The 22,960-nt window shown below is 27.8% G+C and overlaps 1 protein-coding gene across 1 annotated transcript in view; it reads right to left on the bottom strand.

The window, feature by feature from the left end:
- LOC142329850 (coronin-2B-like) overlaps positions 1–22,960 on the bottom strand; it is a 112,056-nt gene that overhangs the window by 68,778 nt on the left and 20,318 nt on the right. The window contains exon 2 of the mRNA XM_075374714.1: positions 12,002–12,116. Coding sequence (XP_075230829.1) covers positions 12,002–12,016 — 15 coding nt within the window. The 5' untranslated portion in view covers positions 12,017–12,116. The remainder of the gene's footprint in view (positions 1–12,001; positions 12,117–22,960) is intronic.

The raw sequence follows: 22,960 nt of genomic DNA on the forward strand, positions 1-22,960 counted from the left end.
AGTAGCCATACACTTTCTGTTGGTGAAGGTTCGCTTGAACTTCTTTGGTTTACTGGGAGAATGATAATGCATTCACTGTTTGGATTGTTCTTTTGTTTCTTTAGTTTTCTCGTCCCCTGACACTTTTGTTCAAAAAATCTTCCCCTTCATTGTGGTAGCGCTGGAGAAACGTTAGGGAGGCGTCCATTCTCATTGTTTTGTGATGGTCGGACAGCATCTTGGGAACCCATCTCGCACACAGTTTGCGGTACTGAAGTCTTTCACTCACAATGGTGTAGAGAGCTGACCTTGAAATTTCTGGAAACGAATAGCTCAATACAGAAATTGTGAACTGACGATTTTCTCAAATTGCCTCATCCACTCGCTCAACGAGATCATTGGTTGATGCTCGCTTCCTTCCCTGACCGCCTGCATCATGAAAATCTGTACGTCCTGCTTTTAAGTTCCTGCACCATTGTCGCACTCTGCTGTCACTCATTGAAATTTCACCGTACACATTACTTATCCGTCGATAAATTTCAGCTGCATTACACCCCTCAGCCTGAAGAAATCGAATAACCGCACGCACTTCACACTTGGCGGGAGATGCTATTGTTGTAGACATGTTTACGTGCTAGCTGCGTATTCAGAACTAATCGAAATGACGCGGCGTGCTTGAAGGCCATACTAGAAACGCTGCGCAACACATATGCGCAAAGGTTCATCTGATTTTTGCGCTGGTTTTTATTTCTCAACCGATCAGACCTTGAAAAAAAAATAACCCTCGTAACCTGATAATATACAATGAACTTCTAATAATATTAAACAAATTAAATTCCTATAATGAAAATTTAAAATTCACATATGAAATAGATAATAGAATGTTAAATTATTTAGATGTCAATAACGAATAAACAAGGATAACCAAACTGAAATATCAATATATAGAAAGTCTACATCTAATATCAATTCATAAAAAATCAATCATCCTTGTCTCATAAAGTTAATACTAATATAAATATGATTAAGAGCAATCCACTATACACATAACAACAAAGGAAAATGAAATAAAATAAACATAATAAAATATACAGTAGTAGAAAATGGATATGATATTACTTGAATCGATAATATTTATTTTAAAAAAACTTACAACCATAAGACCAATCCATAACAAAACAAAAAAGGGAAAACATATATATATATATATATGTGTGTAAAACATTTATACACTAATAATATCATTGAAAACATTACTAAAATTTATAACAAAGAAATATTTAAACCAGCAGCAAACAAACCTGACAACCAAATAATAAAATATTTAATGAACAGAAATAGTAATACTAAAATAAACAATCCGAGTTGAATTTATAAAATTAATGTAATGATTACAATGGTATATATCTAGGAAAAACAAATAGATATTTTAAACTAAATTTTTTGAAAATTATAAAAAAATCCACTGTGGAGACCACATGCTTCCTTGTATGCCTATTAGATTACATATACACATTTTTAAACGTACATAAAATTTTATTTCACTAATAATTTCTTTATTATTGTTATTATTGAATTATTTATTTTAATTTTTTTAATTAATTAATTTTAATTAATCAATATTTGAATAATAAACAGTTAAAAAAAGGAAATGAAGTCAGATTTGAACCAATGTGCCTTCCCCTTGTAGGATCCAAAATTTTCATTAATTAAAATTTTATTTTGCTATAATTCTGGAACCAATGAAAATAAGTACCACTTATGACATATCATTGAAAAGTTCTCACAATGAGAGTTTATTACTGCCATTAAGAAAAAGTCCAAATGTTTTGGATTTTGGGCTTTTTTGGAAACTTTTGGTCCATTCGATTGCAATCAAAAGGAGAGGTGTACAACTAGATGTTACAACAGTCCTAAATCCAAAATTTCAACATTCTATGGCTCATTGTTTTTGAGTTATGCAAGATAATACATACAGATGTCACGCTGAAACTAGTGAAAATGGATTCAGGGATGGTCAAAATAATTATTTCCATTAAAAACGGAAAACCAAGATTTTGTACTAAATGTAAATTTGAACTTTGTACAAGGAAGTAATAATAAATTAGCCTTATATATATATATATATATATATATATATATATATATATATATATATACACTAACAGAATTTCAATTTGATAAACCACCAGACAGTATTTGAGGAAGTCAATCTCATAAAAACAGCAACAGATACTAGCACTCATATCATATAATAAATTAAATAGATTTCATTTAATATTACAGTACTGCAACAAACATTACACCAAGTGCAGGGTTTAATTTTAAAAACTGCAATTATTAATTTAAATATTTTTATTTTAATGTGCAATTTAATAAAATGAATTCAATCATGACTGAGTATGCAGGATCTGATGAAAATACTATCATGATAAAAAATTAACGTAAGAAATGTCTTATCTAAATATTTTGTACTACGTGGTTTATGATAGTAGAATTATATAATTTAACAGTAGAAAGGAATATGATTCTTAAAAATATTGATTTCAATAAAATAATTATATATATATATATATTCAAAAGCATAAACAAAATTCAGCTTAACCCACCAAAGTTCAGAATTAATAAGAGCTCTTAATTGATCTTATTATTTTTATTTTTTACATATCAATAGCGCTTTCGAGGGAATTCCTCATTATCAGTTGATTAAAATTATAATTAGATTAAATATAGCCTATGACTGTTTTAGTGGCAAAAACATGTTTAATAATAAAATAAATATTTTAATCTTTTCAATTGTTTAATATGTAACTGGTTTTTAATTATAATTTTAATCCGCTGATGAGGAATTCCCTCGAAAGTGCTACTGACATGTAAAAAAAAAGGAGAAAAAAGAAAAGATAAAGTAATAAGATAATGTAAGAGCTCTTATTAATTTTGTACTTTGGTGGGCTACGCTGAATTTTGTTTATGCTTTTGAATTAATTAGTACAGAGGAAGATATGGATAAAAAATAATTTATTTTAGTACATTAATATATATATATATATATATATATATATATATATATATATAAGTTTACTTATTTATAAATGTAGAATAGAACAATTCATACAAGTGAAACAAAGACAATAAGAAAAATATTGAGACTGAAATGTGTTTTAAACAAATAATGATAGCAAATTTATAACAAATGACATTTGTGTTATTAGTTTTAAGAGTATATAGTATAAGTGTTTCCCCTACAGAATACAACAATTTGTTGAAATGGTTGGGCTTGCATACTCCATTAAGAGATATATTAACAGAAGCTTTGCTACTGACAGGGCTTCCTCAGCCAGATATGTCAAAGGTTATGAGACAAATAAGAAGTACTCCATAGAAGTGTAAATTTCCTATAATACAGGCTGCTTCAGATAAGCAACTGTTCTCTAATGGTAAGAGTGGCTGCAAACAGCATCTATTCTTCATGTCAGAGATGACTAACATATACGAGGTCTATTCAGAAAATAACTGAACATTTTTAATCACACACCAATAGAGATATTTTGTGATACACGATTGGCAGCACTGTGTTCCGCATATCATTCTCTATAACCACATGTTCTTGGATTGTTGATATCTCGTTTAGTTTTTGTGTTACTGTTAATTGAGTGCAACATGTTTACTAGAAATTTTTGTGATGTGTGATTCTCAGGTGCAACAATACAATGTAAAATTTTGTGTGAAACTAGGTGAAAACTTTCACAGAAATGTTTCAATATTTGAAACAAGCTTACAAATATGAAGCTCTGAGTCATACGCAATGTTACAAATAGTTTTCATGATTTAAAAGTGGTAGGTCAATTGAAGATGATCAGGAAGACCGATTGACTGTCAGAGAACTTGCAGAAGAGGTTAGCATTTCAACTAGAAGATGCCATTACAGTTTGACTGAAAAATTGTACATGCATCAAGTTGCAGAAAAAATTTGTTCCTTATTTGATAACCGAACAGCAGAAAGGACATCGAGTAGACATTTGTCGGCAACTTCTTGAATAAGCCAATGACAATGAAACAATCATGCAAAGGATCATAACAAGATATGAAAGCTGGGTTTATTGCTATGACATTGAGACAAAAGTTTAATCATCACAATGGATCGGCAAAGGATCTCCACACCCCAAGAAAGCATGTCAATCTCAATCCAGTGTCAGCAGAGTGATACGCTGTTTTTTCAATTTTAATGGAATTGTGGATTTTGAATTCTTGCCTCAAGGCGAAACAATGAATCATGCATACTATCAGTTGTTTTACAAAGGTTACATGAAAAAATTGTCAAAAAGAGACCGGGGTTGTGGCAAGACAACACATGGTTCCTTCAACATGACAATGTGCCCGCATACTCAGCTTTGTCAATGTGTCTGTTTTATGTAAAAAATTAGATGACTATTCTACCTCAGCCTTCCTACTCCCCAGACCTGGCTCCTTGCAATTTTTTCTTATATCCAAAATTAAAATCAGTGATGAAACGACGCCATTTTGTGACCACTGATAACATTAAAACAAGCATCAGAGACCTTAAGGACCATTTCAAATGAAGCTATCTAGGTCTGCTTGGCAAAGTGGAAACACCACTAGGAAAAGTGTGTGAATAGGGAAGAGGAGTACTTTGATGGGGACAAGGATCAATACAATAATCTGTAAAATTAATAATAAAGATTAAAAAAATAAAGTTCAGCTAGTTTCTGCACAGACCTCGTAATAGAAGGCAATAAAATACCTGATAATCCTCTGAGTTTTAGCAGTTTGTCAAGTCTTCTGTTAAATATTTTGAAGGTAAAACACTTCCATTTAGATTTCTGGGAGAAGTTATGTCAAAGAAATCATCAAAGAATAGAAAGATATGAGTAAGTGAATGAAATCTCAGCAGGACACATCTACAAGGCAGTAGAATAAATAAATTTAGAAATAGACATAAACATAAACCAAAAAGATATGGTCATATTAAGAGAAGTGAAATGGGAAGGGAAAGTTGTACAGTTAACGGCATAGATGTTACAATGCATGAATCTATAAAAAAAGGAACAAAGGTATAGGAACCATTTAAAAAGAAGAAACAGCAAGATGCACAAGGATGATTTTTACTAATAGCACGGCAATTTCTGTAAGAATAGGAATGGAACCAAAGGAAAAATGTAAGAATAGCAATGGAACCACTTTATAACAAGTGGACAAGCTAACTAGTGAAGATGAGGATGATCCAACTGAATTAGTGTATGAATAGAGAGAAATGATTATAAAAAAGAAAGGTAAAGGTTGTTGTTTTATATATATATATATATAATTAGTATATCTGGTAATGGAAACAAAAGTAATATTGAAGACAAACAGTCATAGATGAATAGATGAAATCTGGGAAAAGTAACAACAGCTGAAAAAGAAGCTGTAGGGAAAGAGTAAGAACTGAAGAGAAGCAATAAAAAAGGCAACAAAGCAAATAAATTTTTGGGTGAAAATAAATCCAACACCAGAACAAACAATTGACTTCATTAAGAGAAAAAGAATTAGTAATGAGTTAGGAGAAAGACAATTGAAAAAATAGGAGCCAGAAAAATATATATAGCTCAGAGATGGAAGAATTTCAGATGGTATAATTTTAAAATTACATCATAAAGAAATCATAACAGAATGTGGTTTGAAAATGAATGTTAGAAAAAAAAAGAAGAGACTATGAGGCAAGAATCCAATTAACACTATACATATGATGTTAAAAACAGACTGAAAAAGTGAAAATGAAATAGCAACAATGGCTGAGGAAACATTTACAAGAAAGAAACAATTATTATATAGCAAGATGCAGATAAGAATTGAGTAAGGGTAATTCTGTATGGATGAGAAACATGGAGATTAAGAAAAAGCAGAAAAAAGAAAGGCTGATTTATGTTTAATTATGTTTAAGTATTATGACAATCAAAGTAATAGGAATACTTAAAAGTTGTACCAGCAACAGCAAATTATAATCGTAAGGAAGGAAAATTTTAAATATTTATTTGAGCAACATTCATTTACACGTACGTAACTTTAAGGAAGTCTGAGTTTAAACATGATGTTTAGATATAAATTTGTTCAGTTGTTCCCATACCCTCCTACACCTGATAAGATTCTGATAGTCTGTTGCTGTACACCCATCACAGTTTACAGTCTTACCTAGAACCTAAATTTAATACAGGTTTTAATTTTTAAATATATTTTATACAAGATCAATTTTTATTTCAGTAAAAGAATAAATTAAAAGTTTTCATCCCTAGATCATATCTGTTACTTAAAGATTCAATAACAATTTTCTAACTAGCTAAAATTTCCTACTTATTCAAGTAAACAAAAGAAATGAAAATCAATAAACACAATTTATACATTAAAAGTTTCTTTTAATGATGAAATGAAACACTTAACAACAACAAAATTTAATGTGTGTCTGGTGTTATAACAAAGAGTTTTACATGACATGAGATTCAAAATCACTGCAAATCAAGAATACAAATCCAAGCTTACTACTGTAAAGGGAAATGAAAAATGAAAAAACAACACTTAGCAGTGTACCACCTGTATATTCTCTAAAGATTTTTAGTGTTAAAAGTTGTAAAAAAAGTGAGATGACAAGTAAAAATGCTTCCGTAAAACAAAAAATTAAAATAAGTGATTATTGTAAATAATGATATAAACTAGTTATTCTAAACAGTTAGTTATTCTGTTAGAATTAAATTACAGCAAACTGAAAGGTAGTTCTGAAAAAGAACAAAAGAATTATTTCAGTACATCAAATATAATTCAAAATATAAGTTATTAAAAGTAATGAAAAATACATAAATAAAGTTATATACTTCTTTAAAATTACAATTTTTATTATAGGATAGCAAAAACTCAAGGACAAAAAATGCTGATCAATGTATATTAATAATTTAGCATGTCAGCCTATAAACTATTTCTGACTAAGTTATGTATAGTAAAAAAAGAGAAATAATTTCTTTTTATATATATATTTCCACCACTATGAAAAAAGATCACAGGTAAGTTACGTTGGCAACAATCAATATTTTGCTAATAGCAGATTATCATGAGATGAATTTTAAACTGAAACACTTTACTTTACTATATTTCTGAAAATTAAGATATGAAAAAAATATTTTTAATGATGCTTAGATGATCTACATACGAGATATATTAAGTATAGCAATCAAATCACACCTGTAGTTGAAAAAAAAATTTGTTCTACCATTACCAAGTCTAGCTATGACAAATAAAGTAGCAATGTGTTAAAGGCATGACAACATCCAATAACATAAAATGCTGTGGATAAAAGACATTGAATTAGCATAAAAAGTACCATTGTCTAAAAAATTAAACCCAAGATTTATATTTTGATTTTAATTCAGACAGGAAATTTAACTTCAAGGTACAGCAATTTCATTAAATATGATAGAAGCTGGCATAAAGTAACTATCATATAGTTATACATGAATAGAATACATTTTAAAAAGGCACCTCATGAATAAAATTTATGATCAAAATACCACACACGTGCGTGCAAACCACCTCATATATAAACAAACGACTTCTATGAGACGTAATACAAAAAACATCTGATACATCAGTGTTACTTTTTTTTTTACTTAAATTTGTACTATATATACTGATAAAAAAAGAGATAGCAAAAACATCTGAATGAAAAACATTTTAAATATTCCAGTGCATACAAACCACTATCTTAAGAAATTCCTTTAGGTAGATCTCATAAGAAAGCTATCTATTGCAATGGGTACACCATGATTTGACTTCTGGAAAATTTCAACATATCTTCACGTTTCACATCCCCCAGACCCCAAAACTACCACCAGTTCAAAAGTTTATATACATATATATATATATATATATATATATATATATATAAAATATAACAACCCAACATCTTGATCAATTTCATTAATGGGCAAAATCGAACCATGGGGGGAAATGGGAGAGCTTTTTCAAAAAAAAAAAATATTGCTACAAATTTCCTATTAAGTAAAATATCAAACTCGTTTAAAGTTTCTACTATTCTTTGGATAAGGACCTAAAACTTATCTAAGTAAAGTTTTTTGATATCACCAACCATTGGCCCAAGGGGTGGAAAAAATGGGGTTTTGAAGATAAAAAAATCATATCTCCCTTAATAGGCACAGTATTGAATTGGTTTAAAGTGGTCTGTTAGTCCTCTAAACATTACCTAAAACTTTTGTCTGAAACAATTTTTGATATGACCAACCCTTATGGTAAAAGATGACCAAAATGTTGCTGAAATTTTTTGTAAGAAGATGGGGCTGTTGTATGCTAAACATGTGAAGCTTTTTTTACATGCAACCATTGTCGTATTGAGTAAATTTGAAATTTTTCTTAACTTTAAGGTGGAAATATCTTTTATCATCACTTAGCACCGGTGAAATCTACCTCTGTCTTCCAACGTGACGAAAGGTTTTTTTTTTTAAATTATTTTATTGGAAGTGCTGATATAATTTATTTTTTCATACAATTTACTTACTTTTTACTTCATACAAAATATACATTTACAGGTAAACGTAAAATGCTCAAAAAAATTTTTTTTTTTTTTCCATTTATTACTGAAAGTTTAGAATACCACAAGTTATTTAATATTTTTTCCTCCTGTTATTTGTGGAAATAAAAGCAAGCTAATTTATCTATGATAAATATTTGGAAACAGCAATTTAAAATTTTGACTGGAACACTGAAAAAGTTGAAAAAAAAAATACGTCATGTATTTATCTCAGAAATCTTTCTACACCTTGCAACACAAAAATGCATTACATCATAAGAAAAAAGAATGCCATAAAATGGAGTTCTTTATAATCTACCTTTTGATGAGTGCTGTACACCTGCATTTTTTCCTACTGCTGTGATATCCTACGTAGTTTGCCCAAGATAACAAGTGAAATAACATGCAATTTTCAGATTTCATCAATAAATTCTCCTGTGAATTCTTTCTCAACAAAAAAAAATCCTAAACATGACAACCAAATCCAAATGTATTCAAAATAAGACAAAATGACTGCTCCTAATTAAATCATTTTTATAAGTTTAAAGATGAGCTTACTGATCTAGCAAAGTGCTTCCTCTCTACTTACAGCCATACATCTACTCTTCTTTGCAAGCACCTTGCTATAACTGCTTGGCTATACCTTATTAATGCTTCTGAAATGACAATCAATTTAAATCGACATGGACTCCTAAGCTTATCAGACAGAAATAACCATACAAACTTTTTTTTTTTTTTAGTTTAAAAAGAATTGCATATCAAATGTAACAAAGACATATAAATACTTTAAAAAAAATCAAACAGAAAATATTTTTTGTTTTTAAAAATATTATATGCTTATAATTGTAAAATATTTTTTTATAGGTAATTTGATACTTGAATACAAACAGTAAATAGTTACTCCATTAGATATAATCCTTTCCTGAATCAGACCAAAATTTTTATTTATATTTCCACATAAATACTTATACCTACAGTAGCAAGCAAAGTAATCCAAACACAGAAAATTGTTTGTTTATTTGTTTGTAGTGGCTACACTGCTTGTGCACATCCATTCCTTTAAGTTATCTGTGTAACATAGGTTATTGTTCCTTTGTTATTTAACAAAGGAACAGTAATGTAAATACATGAAAATATATCACCAGCTCATACCAACAACAATCATTTAAACATTCTCAGAAAAAAATGTTTTGGGGCTGTTTCACATCTGAAGCATCTTGTTCATTACTTCCAGTAAATGGAAATGGATATATCAAGATTCTAAAGGAAAGGGTTGCGACTACTTCAAAACAAATACCCACATCACAACAAATTGTTCCAATACCATACCATGTGGTTCCATGCCATACTGCTAAAAATGTTTTTGAAGATCAAAAGCATTGAAGTGCTTCCATGGCCAGGTAACTTCCCAGACTTAAAGTCAATTGAAAATCTTTGGGCAACAGTTAAAAAACAACTATCAACAATGAATTGTACCACAAAAATTGACCTAATTAAAGTAGTAATATCAGTATAGTTTCATGATAAAGAAATTTAAGAAAAACGTGTAGTACAGTTCTCGAATCAATGCCAAATCAAGTACGTGAAGTGATTTAAAAATAAAAGAAGACAGTAATCACTAGATATTCACAAATTGTACAGGTATGATCATTTTTTTTAAAGTACAGTTACTTTTTATTAAATAACATCTATGTTCAATCTGCGCTGTACTCATTCATCTTTGATAAACTTACAAGTTAACAAGTTAATGATATGTGTAAGATATTTATGAACTAAATGTTTTGGTTACTGAATTAATATATTCTACATTTTTTATGATCGTAAAATTTATTATAGATGTTTACTTTTAACAAACTTTTCATCACTATTAGTACTAGCTGGTAAGCGCTCACTTTGCTCGCCCAACTGTTTAGCCAGGAACATTCAACGTGTTCATATCCTCATGTTTGTGAGAATATTAAGTATTTACAGATATTCATTAAAGGAAAAAAGATTTAATAATTTTACTTAATTATATTTCTGTTGCCATGGTGACAGAAATATAATGAAGTAAAAGGATTAAAGTATTTACATATTATACATCATTTGTATCAAGAAGCATTGGTGCTTCTATACTATAAATTTCAAAAACTTATGTCTACAAAATTTTTTTTTTTTAACAAAAGGTAAAAAAATAATAAGTATAATAAATGTTAATGTAAACAACATACTGCTATAAAATTTATTATAGTTATTAGTTCAATTTTTTCCTCTAGATGGTAGTGCTTCATTCAAAATAAAATGTGAACACATACAACAAACCAATGCACATGTTTTTTTTATTGGAGAGATGAATATAAATCATCATATCAAAAATGTTATTGTAGGTAACTTTACATGAAACATAAATGACCACTTGTAAAATTGGCCAATATATTTTTATGCACTACAATCATCTGGGCCAAGCTTACTGTGAAAGGTAAGGAATAGTGAAATTGTTTCCTGTTGTCCCTTCACGAAGCTCAAAATATTTTGCAGACTGACCTGACAATCCCATTGAAATGCAGAAAATATACAGCCCCATGTTACATCTAAACATACATCCAAGTTACATATAATATAGCCAGTCACAGGGACTGAAAAAAAAAAAAATTGGAGCAGATATTTTAAAGCAACAATTTCATTAGTGATCTAATATAAACAGATATGCTATCTTAATAGTTTAATGTAGAGTATGAAAACAAATATCATCAGATTTATTGTTGGACAAGAGTGAATCAAACTGAAAAATTTAAAGAAATCAGAATCTGGACACAAAAGAACTGTGACATTGACTGAACCAGATATAAAGGTTCACTTTAAGAAAAACATTTATATTGATGTTATACTGAACATAGATTCAGTCACTGGTATTAATCTTTCCTTTTGCTTACCATGATGTTCTAAACGTTGTGGAATAATCAGCCTGTAAAGAATATCTTACCTAGAAACCATAACATACCTTATTTTAATTCAAAATTTTCTTTGATATACAGATATTTAATTTCTGTTGGAATATGGAAGTAACACATAAATATTTTAAACATTATATTTAAAATTACAATTTCATACAAGAATTAAAATTCCAAATTAAGGTAATCCGTCAATTTGTTAATGAACACCCATGAAATATAATTTAATTATAATTTATTAAGCAAGAGAGCATGAATAAAATATACTGACCCTTATAATTTACAGAAGCTAAGAAATACAGAAAGGAAATGTCTACATAAATTAAATATAAATACCATGTAATAAAAAAGCATGCAACATAAAATTCTACAGTTACTACTGATCATAAAATAATGATAAACATGCACCATAACAGAAATATATTTAAACACATACCTGATAGTAATAGTAATAACTAATATTGATTAACAATTAAACTAAAAACCTACTTTCATTCATGTATACATATATAAATTGATTTACCTGTGTATTTGTCATGCTGCTTCAATAAGTAAACGTCTAGATTCTACAGACTATATGAAAAATGCCACATCAATCAATCAAATCAATACACAGCAATACAAGCTAACATTTATAACTGTAAAAAAAATAAATAAAATAAAATTAAAGAATTCACCATAAAACAAAAATAAAAATAGAAAATAAAAAACAAATAAAAAATAAAACTACAACACTGATTTCCATTTACAAAAGAAAGGAAAAGATAGTAAAATATCTTTAATTAGTGACATTAAAAGATTTATGATGATAAGGATTATAAAACATAAAATAACTATCCATATTCTTCTTAGAGAAACAGAAGTAAATGAATATTATCATTTTAGTTTCTATTTAATAAAATTGGATCTGTAGTTTCTTATACATTATTAAACATTTATCATGTGCATATATATATATATATATTTATTATCATGGAAAATTTATTATTATATTTTCAGACCTCTTAAAATATTCGGAACAAATTTTCAAGAAACAAAAATACTGAATCATTTAAAACTGATATCACTGATAAGCAAGAAATTAAAAATTCTACTCTTTCCATACATTTTGTATTTATTAATTTGCTATTTTATGAAAAAAACTTTTATTTAGAAATATATATATATATATGTATGTATGTATACGTGTATGTATTATTTTTCTATACAGTCTGTGAACCTACCAAACTAACTGTTAAATATTTATTACAAAACAATGAAATGTTATAGAGATATTACTTAAATTGAATATAAAGTACTATCAATGTATACTTTGACCTACCAATAGAAAAGGGAAATACTGATCTCATTTTATGACTTGGTGAAGGTTTTTTACATAAACCTTTTGAATGATCTATACACTATTAACATTACAGAATCAATGTCAACCCCTTTTGTAGAAATATATAAGAATATTTATAAGTACAAATCATCAAAAAATAAAATAAAATAATAAAAAAAAGGCTGTTAACTTATTATTTTATGATCAGAAAATGAATGATAAATTACTAATTACAGATATTTTTATTTAGGACATACACAATTTCATACTTTTTCATTTTATTTTTTAGTGAAAAGATAAATAATATAAGTAGTAATAGGATGGAAAACAGTAAACAAAATACAACCCTTCTTCCTAATGAAAACACATTTGTCAAGGAGGAGGACATTATCAGTAGCCCATCATACTTCTTATGAAATAAATGATAAGACTCCCAATAAAAATAAATAGAACTAAAATCCCTCCGCATTATTTTCAGAATAAGATTCCTACATCTGACAATATACTACTTTAAACAGATGCATCCACTTACAAGAATATTTTTAATTGCTAGATGAAATAACAACATTAAAAAAACAAAGTTATTACTTGAACACTAACTGATATTTTACTTGGCTCCAAACACACACAGTTATGAACAAATTAACTCAACTCTGTCCCCTACTGCAGTAAATTTTATGCTAAATGACTTTATGAAACATCAGGCAACAATGCAGGCCTGAGGTGAAATCCGCTAGTGATAGAATAACCAGAAAAGAAGAATGGACTATCTTTAGAATCCATTGACCAGTAAATCAAAAAAAGACGTCATTGGATGCACAAGTAAGATCTTCATTTAAAATTTAACAATTAATAATAGATGTAAAAAAATAAGAACTCTTACTTAGCCACTTAGATTATAACAATCATAAATATTCTGAAAATTAGAAAGATTAACCCACACAGCCTGTAATAGGAAGCTACACTCCAATGTCTCGCTATTAAATATTTGAAAAAGTGTTTATAAGTAAAAACTAATCTAATCAATTATTTATTAATATATACAAACATAGCGACAAATAAATGGGTAAATTATAAATATATTTATATGCAGATAAATGTTTATTTTTAAGTGTATTATAACATGGTTAAGATAAACAGGAACATCAAATAAACAAATCGGTAATAAATCAATCATTATTTATTATCATTAGGATATTTATTTCTAAATGTATTAAATTAGAAAACAAGAAAATGCTCAAAAACCATATACAAAAAAAAATTAAATATAATAAACCATATATCATAAAATGAAATAACCACATACAATTAACTGAAATGTAAAACTACATGGCCATCTCATCTGTTTTGATGCAAAATAATCATCACCGATGGATATTAAAGAAACATTTTTTATACAAAAGGAAAAATAAACATAAATAAATAAAAAAATAATATAAAATATACTTTTGAAAAACTATAGACAAATTTTTCTTACACTGCTTATAGAATAAAGTTGAAAAAACCTGTTGTTAAATAAGCAATCCCAATCAAAATCTTAAAATTAGCTTGAAAATAAATAACACACACCCATTACATAGGGTCGGGTAAAATAAAAATTTATCACAAAATTGATACAGCATGAACTTTATACCAATCAACAAAACCATTTAATGTTCTTCACAACTGAAAACTTTCATGGATTAATTTTTAATAAATTTTAGATTTGTTTACAGAAACCAGCCGTGACATTAGTTTGTTAAAATTAATAGTTTTTAAACAATGTCTCTTTGAAACAGGAATTGATTAGTTGAATAAAAATTGCTGTATCACTAACAACACAGGGCGTTTCATAATGTTCTTCGGAGTTTCGAAAATTCATTAACAAAAAAACTATTTCACTTATAAGAATAAAACAAGTACTGTACGAAAAAGTACTTCAAATGGATTTTTCCACATATAATAGGCAGTTAGTAAACCATTCGCTCGCTAGGCGTCGACAGTAGAGAAAATGGCTGTCACGGGAAGCGAGAAGTCATTTTGTGTGTTAGAATTTTACTTGTCAAAGTCAGTAATTTCTGTGCAACGTGCGTTTCGGTTGAAATTTCATAAGGAGCCACCAAGTGATAATTCAATTCGTGCATGGTATAAACAATTCAGTGAAACCGGTTGCTTGTGCAAGCGAAAATCAACTCGTCGTCCATTAACCTCAGAAGTTCAATGTCGAACGTGTGCGTGCAAGTTTCATTCGCAGCCCGTCAAAATCGACTGCGGCTGCAGGCAGAGAATTAGGAATTCCGAAAACAACAGTATGGAGAGTTCTCCGTAAACGTTTATTATGCAAACCGTACAATCTTCAATTCCAGCGTCTTTCTGATAGAGATAAAACACGTAGGCTCGATTTTTGTTTACAGTTACAGGAAAAGATGTTGTTAGATGAAGATTTTCTAAACAAGATAATTCTCAGCGATGAAGCTACTTTCCATATTAGCGGCACAGTAAACCGTCATAACGAGCGAGTTTGGGGAACTGAAAACCCACACGCTTATGTGGAACACATTCGGGATTCTCTGAAAGTAAACGTTTTTTGTGCGATCTCTCGTGAGGCAGTGTATGGGCCGTTCTTTTTTATGGAAACGACAGTAACCGGCATGATATACCTGGATATGTTACAGTTATGGCTTATGCCTCAGTTACTCAACGACTTCATTTTCCAGCAAGATGGTTGTCCTGCCCGTTTTCATAACGAGGTTCGACAGTACCTTAACACAACATTACCTCGGCGCTGGATAGGACATGCGTCTGAAGAAGACCAACACTTTATGCTGTGGCCACCAAGATCACCAGACCTCACGCCATGTGATTTCTTTCTCTGGGGTTACGTGAAAGATAACGTGTTTATCCCACCAATGCCGCACGATATCGCTGAACTAAAGGATCGCATAATCTCAATGCAATCAACTCTCTCAAAAATGACATGTTAGAACGAGTTTGGCAAGAGCTAGACTTTCATGTTGATGTGTGCCGTGTCACCAGAGGAGCACATATTGAACATTTATCGATTTTAACAAAGCTGTTTGAGTCCCTGCATCACCTCGTACAACTTTCATTTAGATAAGTGAAATACTTTTTTGTACTGAAGTTTGTACTGAACTCCTAAGAACATTATGAAACGCCCTGTACAAAAACTTAATTACTGAATAACAGTTAGGGGCAAATATCTAATTCCCTTTAAGTATTTTCAATTCATTAAATTGTTTCAAGAAAAATTTCTACCATAACATTAGTCTCCTAAATTTTGTTAATGAGAGGAAATATTTATTTGAATTAAGATTCATCCTGCTTTTAGAAATTTATAGATAGAAATTTATCTTGTGATAAATTTCTATCTAATCCAACCCTATCTGAGATGGGACATTCATGTATCTTTAAGTCAACTTTAAGCTTTTGATTGGGGCTGCCTAAAACTACAATTATTTTATTTTCTACTTTCATTATAGAAATACTTTATTTTATACTGTTCATACATTATTTTTAAAATGATCTCTTCCTTTTTTCATTATTTGTTTCCTTTTTACATAGCATTTACTAAACTTAGCTGTAAAACAATCTGTATGACCATCTAGTTTTAGAGTTTTGTAATTTAAAGTTTTTGGGAATTTTATTGTTTTTCAATGTATTTAAATAATCATTTAAGATCTTTGTACACGCAAATTTTTTTGTCTGAAATATTTAACAGTAATATTTAATTAACTATAAATATTATAAACATTAATATTAAAAATCCTAATCAACGTGCTTTCATAAATGTTTAAAAACTGCAGCATTTAAAATGAATTTAATAAATAAAAAATATAAATGGAAATCAGTGTATCATCATCAGATGCCATACTGAACTAAAATTTAAATAAATGAATAATTAAATCTGAAATTTAATGCACAGCAATATTCTTGGGGGCAAAAGTAAAACACTTTTTCTAAATTTAATTTGGTATAGTGAATGTATTAAAACTCCTTTGAAAGATGTGCTCACCTCATACTTAATGACGATCAACAAAATATAAACAAGTGAATAAGAGACGACTAAATTTGATTCAGTGTTTAAATTAAAACTACTACATTTGTATGACCTAAGACATTTTTATTTGCACTTTCTTAATATAAATGAACGTCCAGCAAAAAATTTCTATTTCAAACTTTTTCTGTTAATTAAAAATGCAGGTGTAAAAATTATTGCCTGCAAAGGATCATAATTTATCAAACTACTGATGCATTAGTTACCTATAACTGGCATCCATTATTAAAATAATAAACATTTTCTACAAAATCATCACTGTAAATATTAAAAAAAAAAAAAAAAATATGTAGCTATTGACGTTGTGCAAATATTTAATTAGATCTAAGGTAGCCATAAATAAAAAATTCAGCTCGAAGATTATTTTATAAAGAAAATGAGTTTTTTAATCACTACCAGAGATTAGCAAATACTTCTACCAAACTGTTTTTTTAGAATTATTACCCCTCCCCAGCTCACTGGAGATTCTCATCTCCGTTTACGATAAAACTTTAAATAGTTTAATTAACAATAACTTAACTAAATAGTTTAATAACAAAGTTATTATTCAAAAATTTTAAAACCAAATCTAAAAACTAATTTCTGAACTAAAAACTGATTTCAGACAATGATACATTTCAATTGTGGACAGCTTAAAAATGAAATTAAATGAGGTGTTGTCAATTTTATTGCTGTAATCCACAAAAAAGGGTCTACTAAAAGAGAATTTATCAAGGGAAAATGATTAAATGTGGCGCGATTAACAACCAGTGAACATTTAAAATTTACAGATGAGGCAATCTAACCTTTATTATCTGGAATCAATTTGAGATTAGGGCCACTAGTTTTAACTCCCTTTATTTTCTTCTATTATGACATATTACTGATGATAATATTTTATTATAATCATTGAGAAGTCATGATATTAAATTATGAGCTGATTATGAATCATTAATTTAATTAACCTGAATAAATTCAATTTACTCATTACTTTCATTATTTACTTGTTCAACTTAGTCTAATTTAATTTGATTCATTTCCACTCTCCCTCCATAAAAGCAAAACGAACCAAATATTTTTCTATTAATCATAATTAAATTATCTCATTACATACACAAAGAAAAACATTGAAAGAATCACCGATGAAAAGTACTGTCCTTAATTTTCATTTCTTATCTCGGCAAAAAATAAAATCATAATGAAAAAAATGAGTTTTTTTAAATTTATCTATCATACACATACACCAAAAGAAGAGTAAAAAAATTACCTTTTGTATTTACATGGTTTAAAATAACCCCTTTTAGATCTTTACACAGTATAATTATGAAATGGTGATGCAAATTTTTTTTTTTTGTTATATCAACTAATATGAAATTATGTTGGTTTACAGACCTTTATGAGCATGGCAAATTCTGTCAAGAACAGAGATACTTCAACTAAATCTAGGAATAGGCTATTACGACCATCAATCAATCATTATGAAATAGAGAGTGAAAAATTACGTTAGCATGATCAGTAGATGATATAACTAAAATAACTGGAAAAAAGATTACAGAAACTATTTCCACAAACTTTGAAGGAAATAAAAAATAATACAAAAAAAGTACAGATTTTTGGATCTAATTATGGAAAGACAGAATTAAAACTCTTATTATAAAGAAAATCTAGACTTAATTTAACTTTTGGTTTATTCTCAAGGGTGCAAGTTGAATCTGTAATTGCTACATGACTGCAGAAAGAAAAAAACAACTGCTATTTTACAGCACATTACTTTTTTGAACAATAGAAACAGGTGTTGAAAAATATAAAATTTGATGACATATTTGGAAGACTGGTGAGAACCTACCACCGATGGGTTACTGGATGTATACAAAGTAACATGGTAAAAAAAGTAACAAAAATAACATTTATATACAAACATTTCAGATTTAAAAAAATTATTGGCATCCCCAGCAAATGATAATAATTTAAAAATATAATGATAAATCACAACAATAATCAATGTATTTATTGAATTTATACGTGATTTATTAAAAATCCTTTTTCTAGAGAATAACGATTTCATAATTTACTCAAGATACATTTAGAGGCAGCAAAGAAATTAACATTATTTTATTAAAAACATCACCTTAAATTTGAAACAGTACAGTAACATTTTTTTAAATAAAAATTTTACTTATTTACTAGCCAGTAGGGCTCCCCCTGGATCCCCAACGCATTCCATTATTCTCAATGGTTGTGTGAATGTAAAATACTCTACAGATATTCATTAAAGAAAAAAATGAATCCTTTTTTCATTATATTTCTGTTGTCATGGTGATAGAAATATAATAATGCAGTAAAAAAATTAATTTTTTTTCTTTAATGAATAACTTAATTCACAAATACATCTCCAAGGGGGCAAGGGTCTTGAACTATGGCTTAAAACCTTCCCTGGGATAACACGAATGTATCCTGAAAATTTGAAAGCAATCGATTGGTTGGTTCTCATATGATACTGTTACAAACAAACTTTTGCAATATATATTAGATTTATTGTAAAGAAATTATTTTAAATAATTTCAAAAATTATAAAAATAAAATAATTATGAAAAAAAAAATTTCACAAATCAGCAATTTAAATTTCAGATCAAAAATAAAAAAATATATATATATAAATCAAAAATTTACAAAAAAAAAAACAGAAAAAAATTTAACTAGATGGCACAAAAACACACAAATAAGAGAATATTTAACAAACAAATATTTTTAACAGATTACAGTATGAATAAAAAGTCAAGCACACAAAAGAATTAAATATTTTAACATAAAAAAATTTAAATAAATGCAAAAATCCAAAATAAAAATATCACTTAAAAGATAAAAAAATACAATTTAATATATTAATACATTAATATTGAAATATACCTTACCTTAAAAAAGTATTTTCTAAAAAAAATATATTAACTATCAACACAATTTTGCATTAAAATTATACAACCATTTAATTCCAACATAACATGATAAAATAAAGGTAAATGTTAATAAAACTTAACAACGTTAACTGACAGAAGACAGGGGAAACACTACTAACAGTATGAACCGTAGATAGAGGGAAATAAATAAAATAGAGCATTGATTTCTCTAAAAGGTCAAAGACTTTATATAGAATTTTAATTTCATATCAGATAAAAACCCCACACATACAAAATAAGATGTTACATCATAAAACTAAGCATTTTAAAAAAATAAATAAATAATGTAACTCAAGAACATTCGTTCCAAAAATTAGTTTTAAAAAAATAAAAAAAGATGTTTTTTAAGATCTGATCATTTAACATGTTTAAAATACGGCAGAAATATTGTAGTCTACACATTGAGGAAATGTTAACACAGAAAACACAAAACTCCAATAAATTCCATATTAAAATCTTATTAACTCTTATTCATAAAAAAGGTAATAAAAATAACATTAGTGAACATTAAAAATCCTTATTTAGCTCATATTAACATAAAAATAATAATAATAATAAAAAAGTAATAATGATCACGCAAAAAAGGCTATTTATTTTATACTTTCTTACAATTAATTTGTAAAAAACTTAGTATGACTCATTTTTCTTTTCTTTTTTTTTTATGAAAATTATTTAACTACACTTGCATTTAAAGCATGAATATGGGAATACACATTGGCATTAATATCAAATTAACTATTCAAGTTAAAGTAAGAATTAAAATAAATTCATCTGCAACAAAGGAGAAAGTATAAACTCATTCTAGTAACCTTTGTGCTTGCAACCCAGCAATCCTTCAGTGCTGTAGCAAAATTAAATATCATACTATGAAAAAAAGATTGTCCTTTCATCTGATTTTTAAAAAGAATACAAATTTTTATAAACAACTGACAATTAAAAATCAATTTATTAAATTGATTGTTTCAGGTGAATAATTTTTGATTCACTTTAAATTTTACTAAAAATTTTAATCATACGATATTTAAACTAAGAGTCCAATCCTAAATGATTTTACCATAAGTTGTTATAAAAACCCTTCTTTTTTTTGTTTTTCTGTTTAGCCTCTGGAATACCTGTAAAGTATTATTGAGGATGATATGTATAAATGTAAATGAAGTGTAGTCTTGTACAGTCTCAGGTCAACCATTCCTGAGTTGTGCGGTTAATTGAAAACCAACCACACCGGTAACCATGATCTAGTATTCAGTTATAAAATCCCTAGGATTATTGAGATGTACTAATTTAATTTACAAGTTTTCATTTCCTTTCAGAAGCAAAAACCACTAAATATTATTTAGCAGATATAGGTCAATAAAAATTATAATCTAAAAGAATACAGTTTGTCTTTATGATGTGTGGTTAAATATCATTCAGCCAAAGGTATAGTCTGAGAAAATATTTTACTTATAAAATAATAATAGTAATATTTAATAACAATTAGAAATACATAAAATTTGTGGGATGACATAAAATCTTCACATGCTGTGCATCTCTTATTATTGAATAACAGCTTAAAATGTTATTACTATTAGTGATCAAAGAAACAGCAGAAAAAATTACTGTTTCAAAGGATGATATAAAATACAATTTAAGAATTTATTTTGATACTTCATAAAAAAATGACAAAAACTGCATACTTTTTAACAAATTTAAATAATAATTTTCAAAATTTGTAAGGAAATTCAAAGGAAAAGTCTGCATTATTGTACCCCCTGTGTATAAATAAAAGGTAATAATACATATATGTATATAACATATATATGTTATATATAATATCTATATGTTATACACATGGATCTAATATATACATAAATTCATAAAGTTTATCAAAATTAATTGTTCATATAAAAGTTACCAAATTAATTAGTTAAATAAAATTATTAATTAAAAAATAAAATTCACAATACCAGTTGTTTTAAATGAAGATAATATTTTATGCACACATTTATATGTAGTTATAGATAAATGCACATGCACTTCATAACGGCACATTAAAAACTGACCGAATAAATATAAAAAACATATGAAGGACTGTTAGTGGATAGTTTGAATGTAAGAATAACAGGAAAAGATATCATCTGATCCGGTCTGATGACTGCATGAACACACGGCTGAAATGAATTAATTATTTCAGCACATTATAGTTGTTTGAGTAGTATAACGTAGCAGTAATAATAGTACTGCGTAAGAAAAGAGAATTAATTTTCACAAGATACATTCACAGAGTTAGCGAGCTAATTCATGGTCTATAGGATATAAATGTACCAACACGACTACACCTACAACAATAATACAACGACGATGAGCAAAGTAAATTTCTCTTTTCTTTTTTACTTTAAAATAAATAATGAATGAGAAGACACATAGGATATGTAAATCTCTACAATAATTAATTTGTTTAATGGGAATAATTCAACTTCCCTATCTGATTATTTTACAATTAATTTTACTATTACATTAAACTGCAATGCATAATATTGTAAAAATTCCTTAACATAACTGCACCGTTATAAAGGACAACCAAAACAAATTACACAATAAATGCATTAGTTAGAGCATTACATGTAATTTTAAAAACCAGAAGTGAATATTAATAATTAACCAAGAGAAGAATTTTTAGATAACATTAAAAAAAATATAGATTTATAATTAAAAAAAGGATATGTTGGAAATTTATTGTCAATTGTGACCATTCACAAGCCAAACTACAGTGTACAAACATATTAATGCATTTACGTATTGAAGTTTTAATAGAAGAGTAAAAAATGTTTTACATTACCAGTATAATAAATACAACATATTTTACATATAAACCAAAAATTCTGGGTAAATTCAGTTCACCTACAAAAGTAAATTTACATATTCTATTACGCTTCTGTTATTCTGATCATAAAACATTATGACAATTTTCTTTCTTGAGATCAAGTATCATTTTTTCTTTAGAAACATAACTAAAAACCTTTAAATGTATTCCACTTTCTTAGTATTCTTTCACTCTCTCAATGAGATCAATAAGTCTCATTCTGAGAGTATGTATTCAATTGTATTAAATTTCTTAATTTGCAGTATTTCACTACCTGAAAAGATCTCATTTATGCCACTTATATACAAATTCTTTCATTTTAAAAAAAGAAA

This window comes from Lycorma delicatula, chromosome 9 (genome assembly GCF_047948215.1).
Source record: "Lycorma delicatula isolate Av1 chromosome 9, ASM4794821v1, whole genome shotgun sequence".
NCBI classification, from domain to species: domain Eukaryota; kingdom Metazoa; phylum Arthropoda; class Insecta; order Hemiptera; family Fulgoridae; genus Lycorma; species Lycorma delicatula.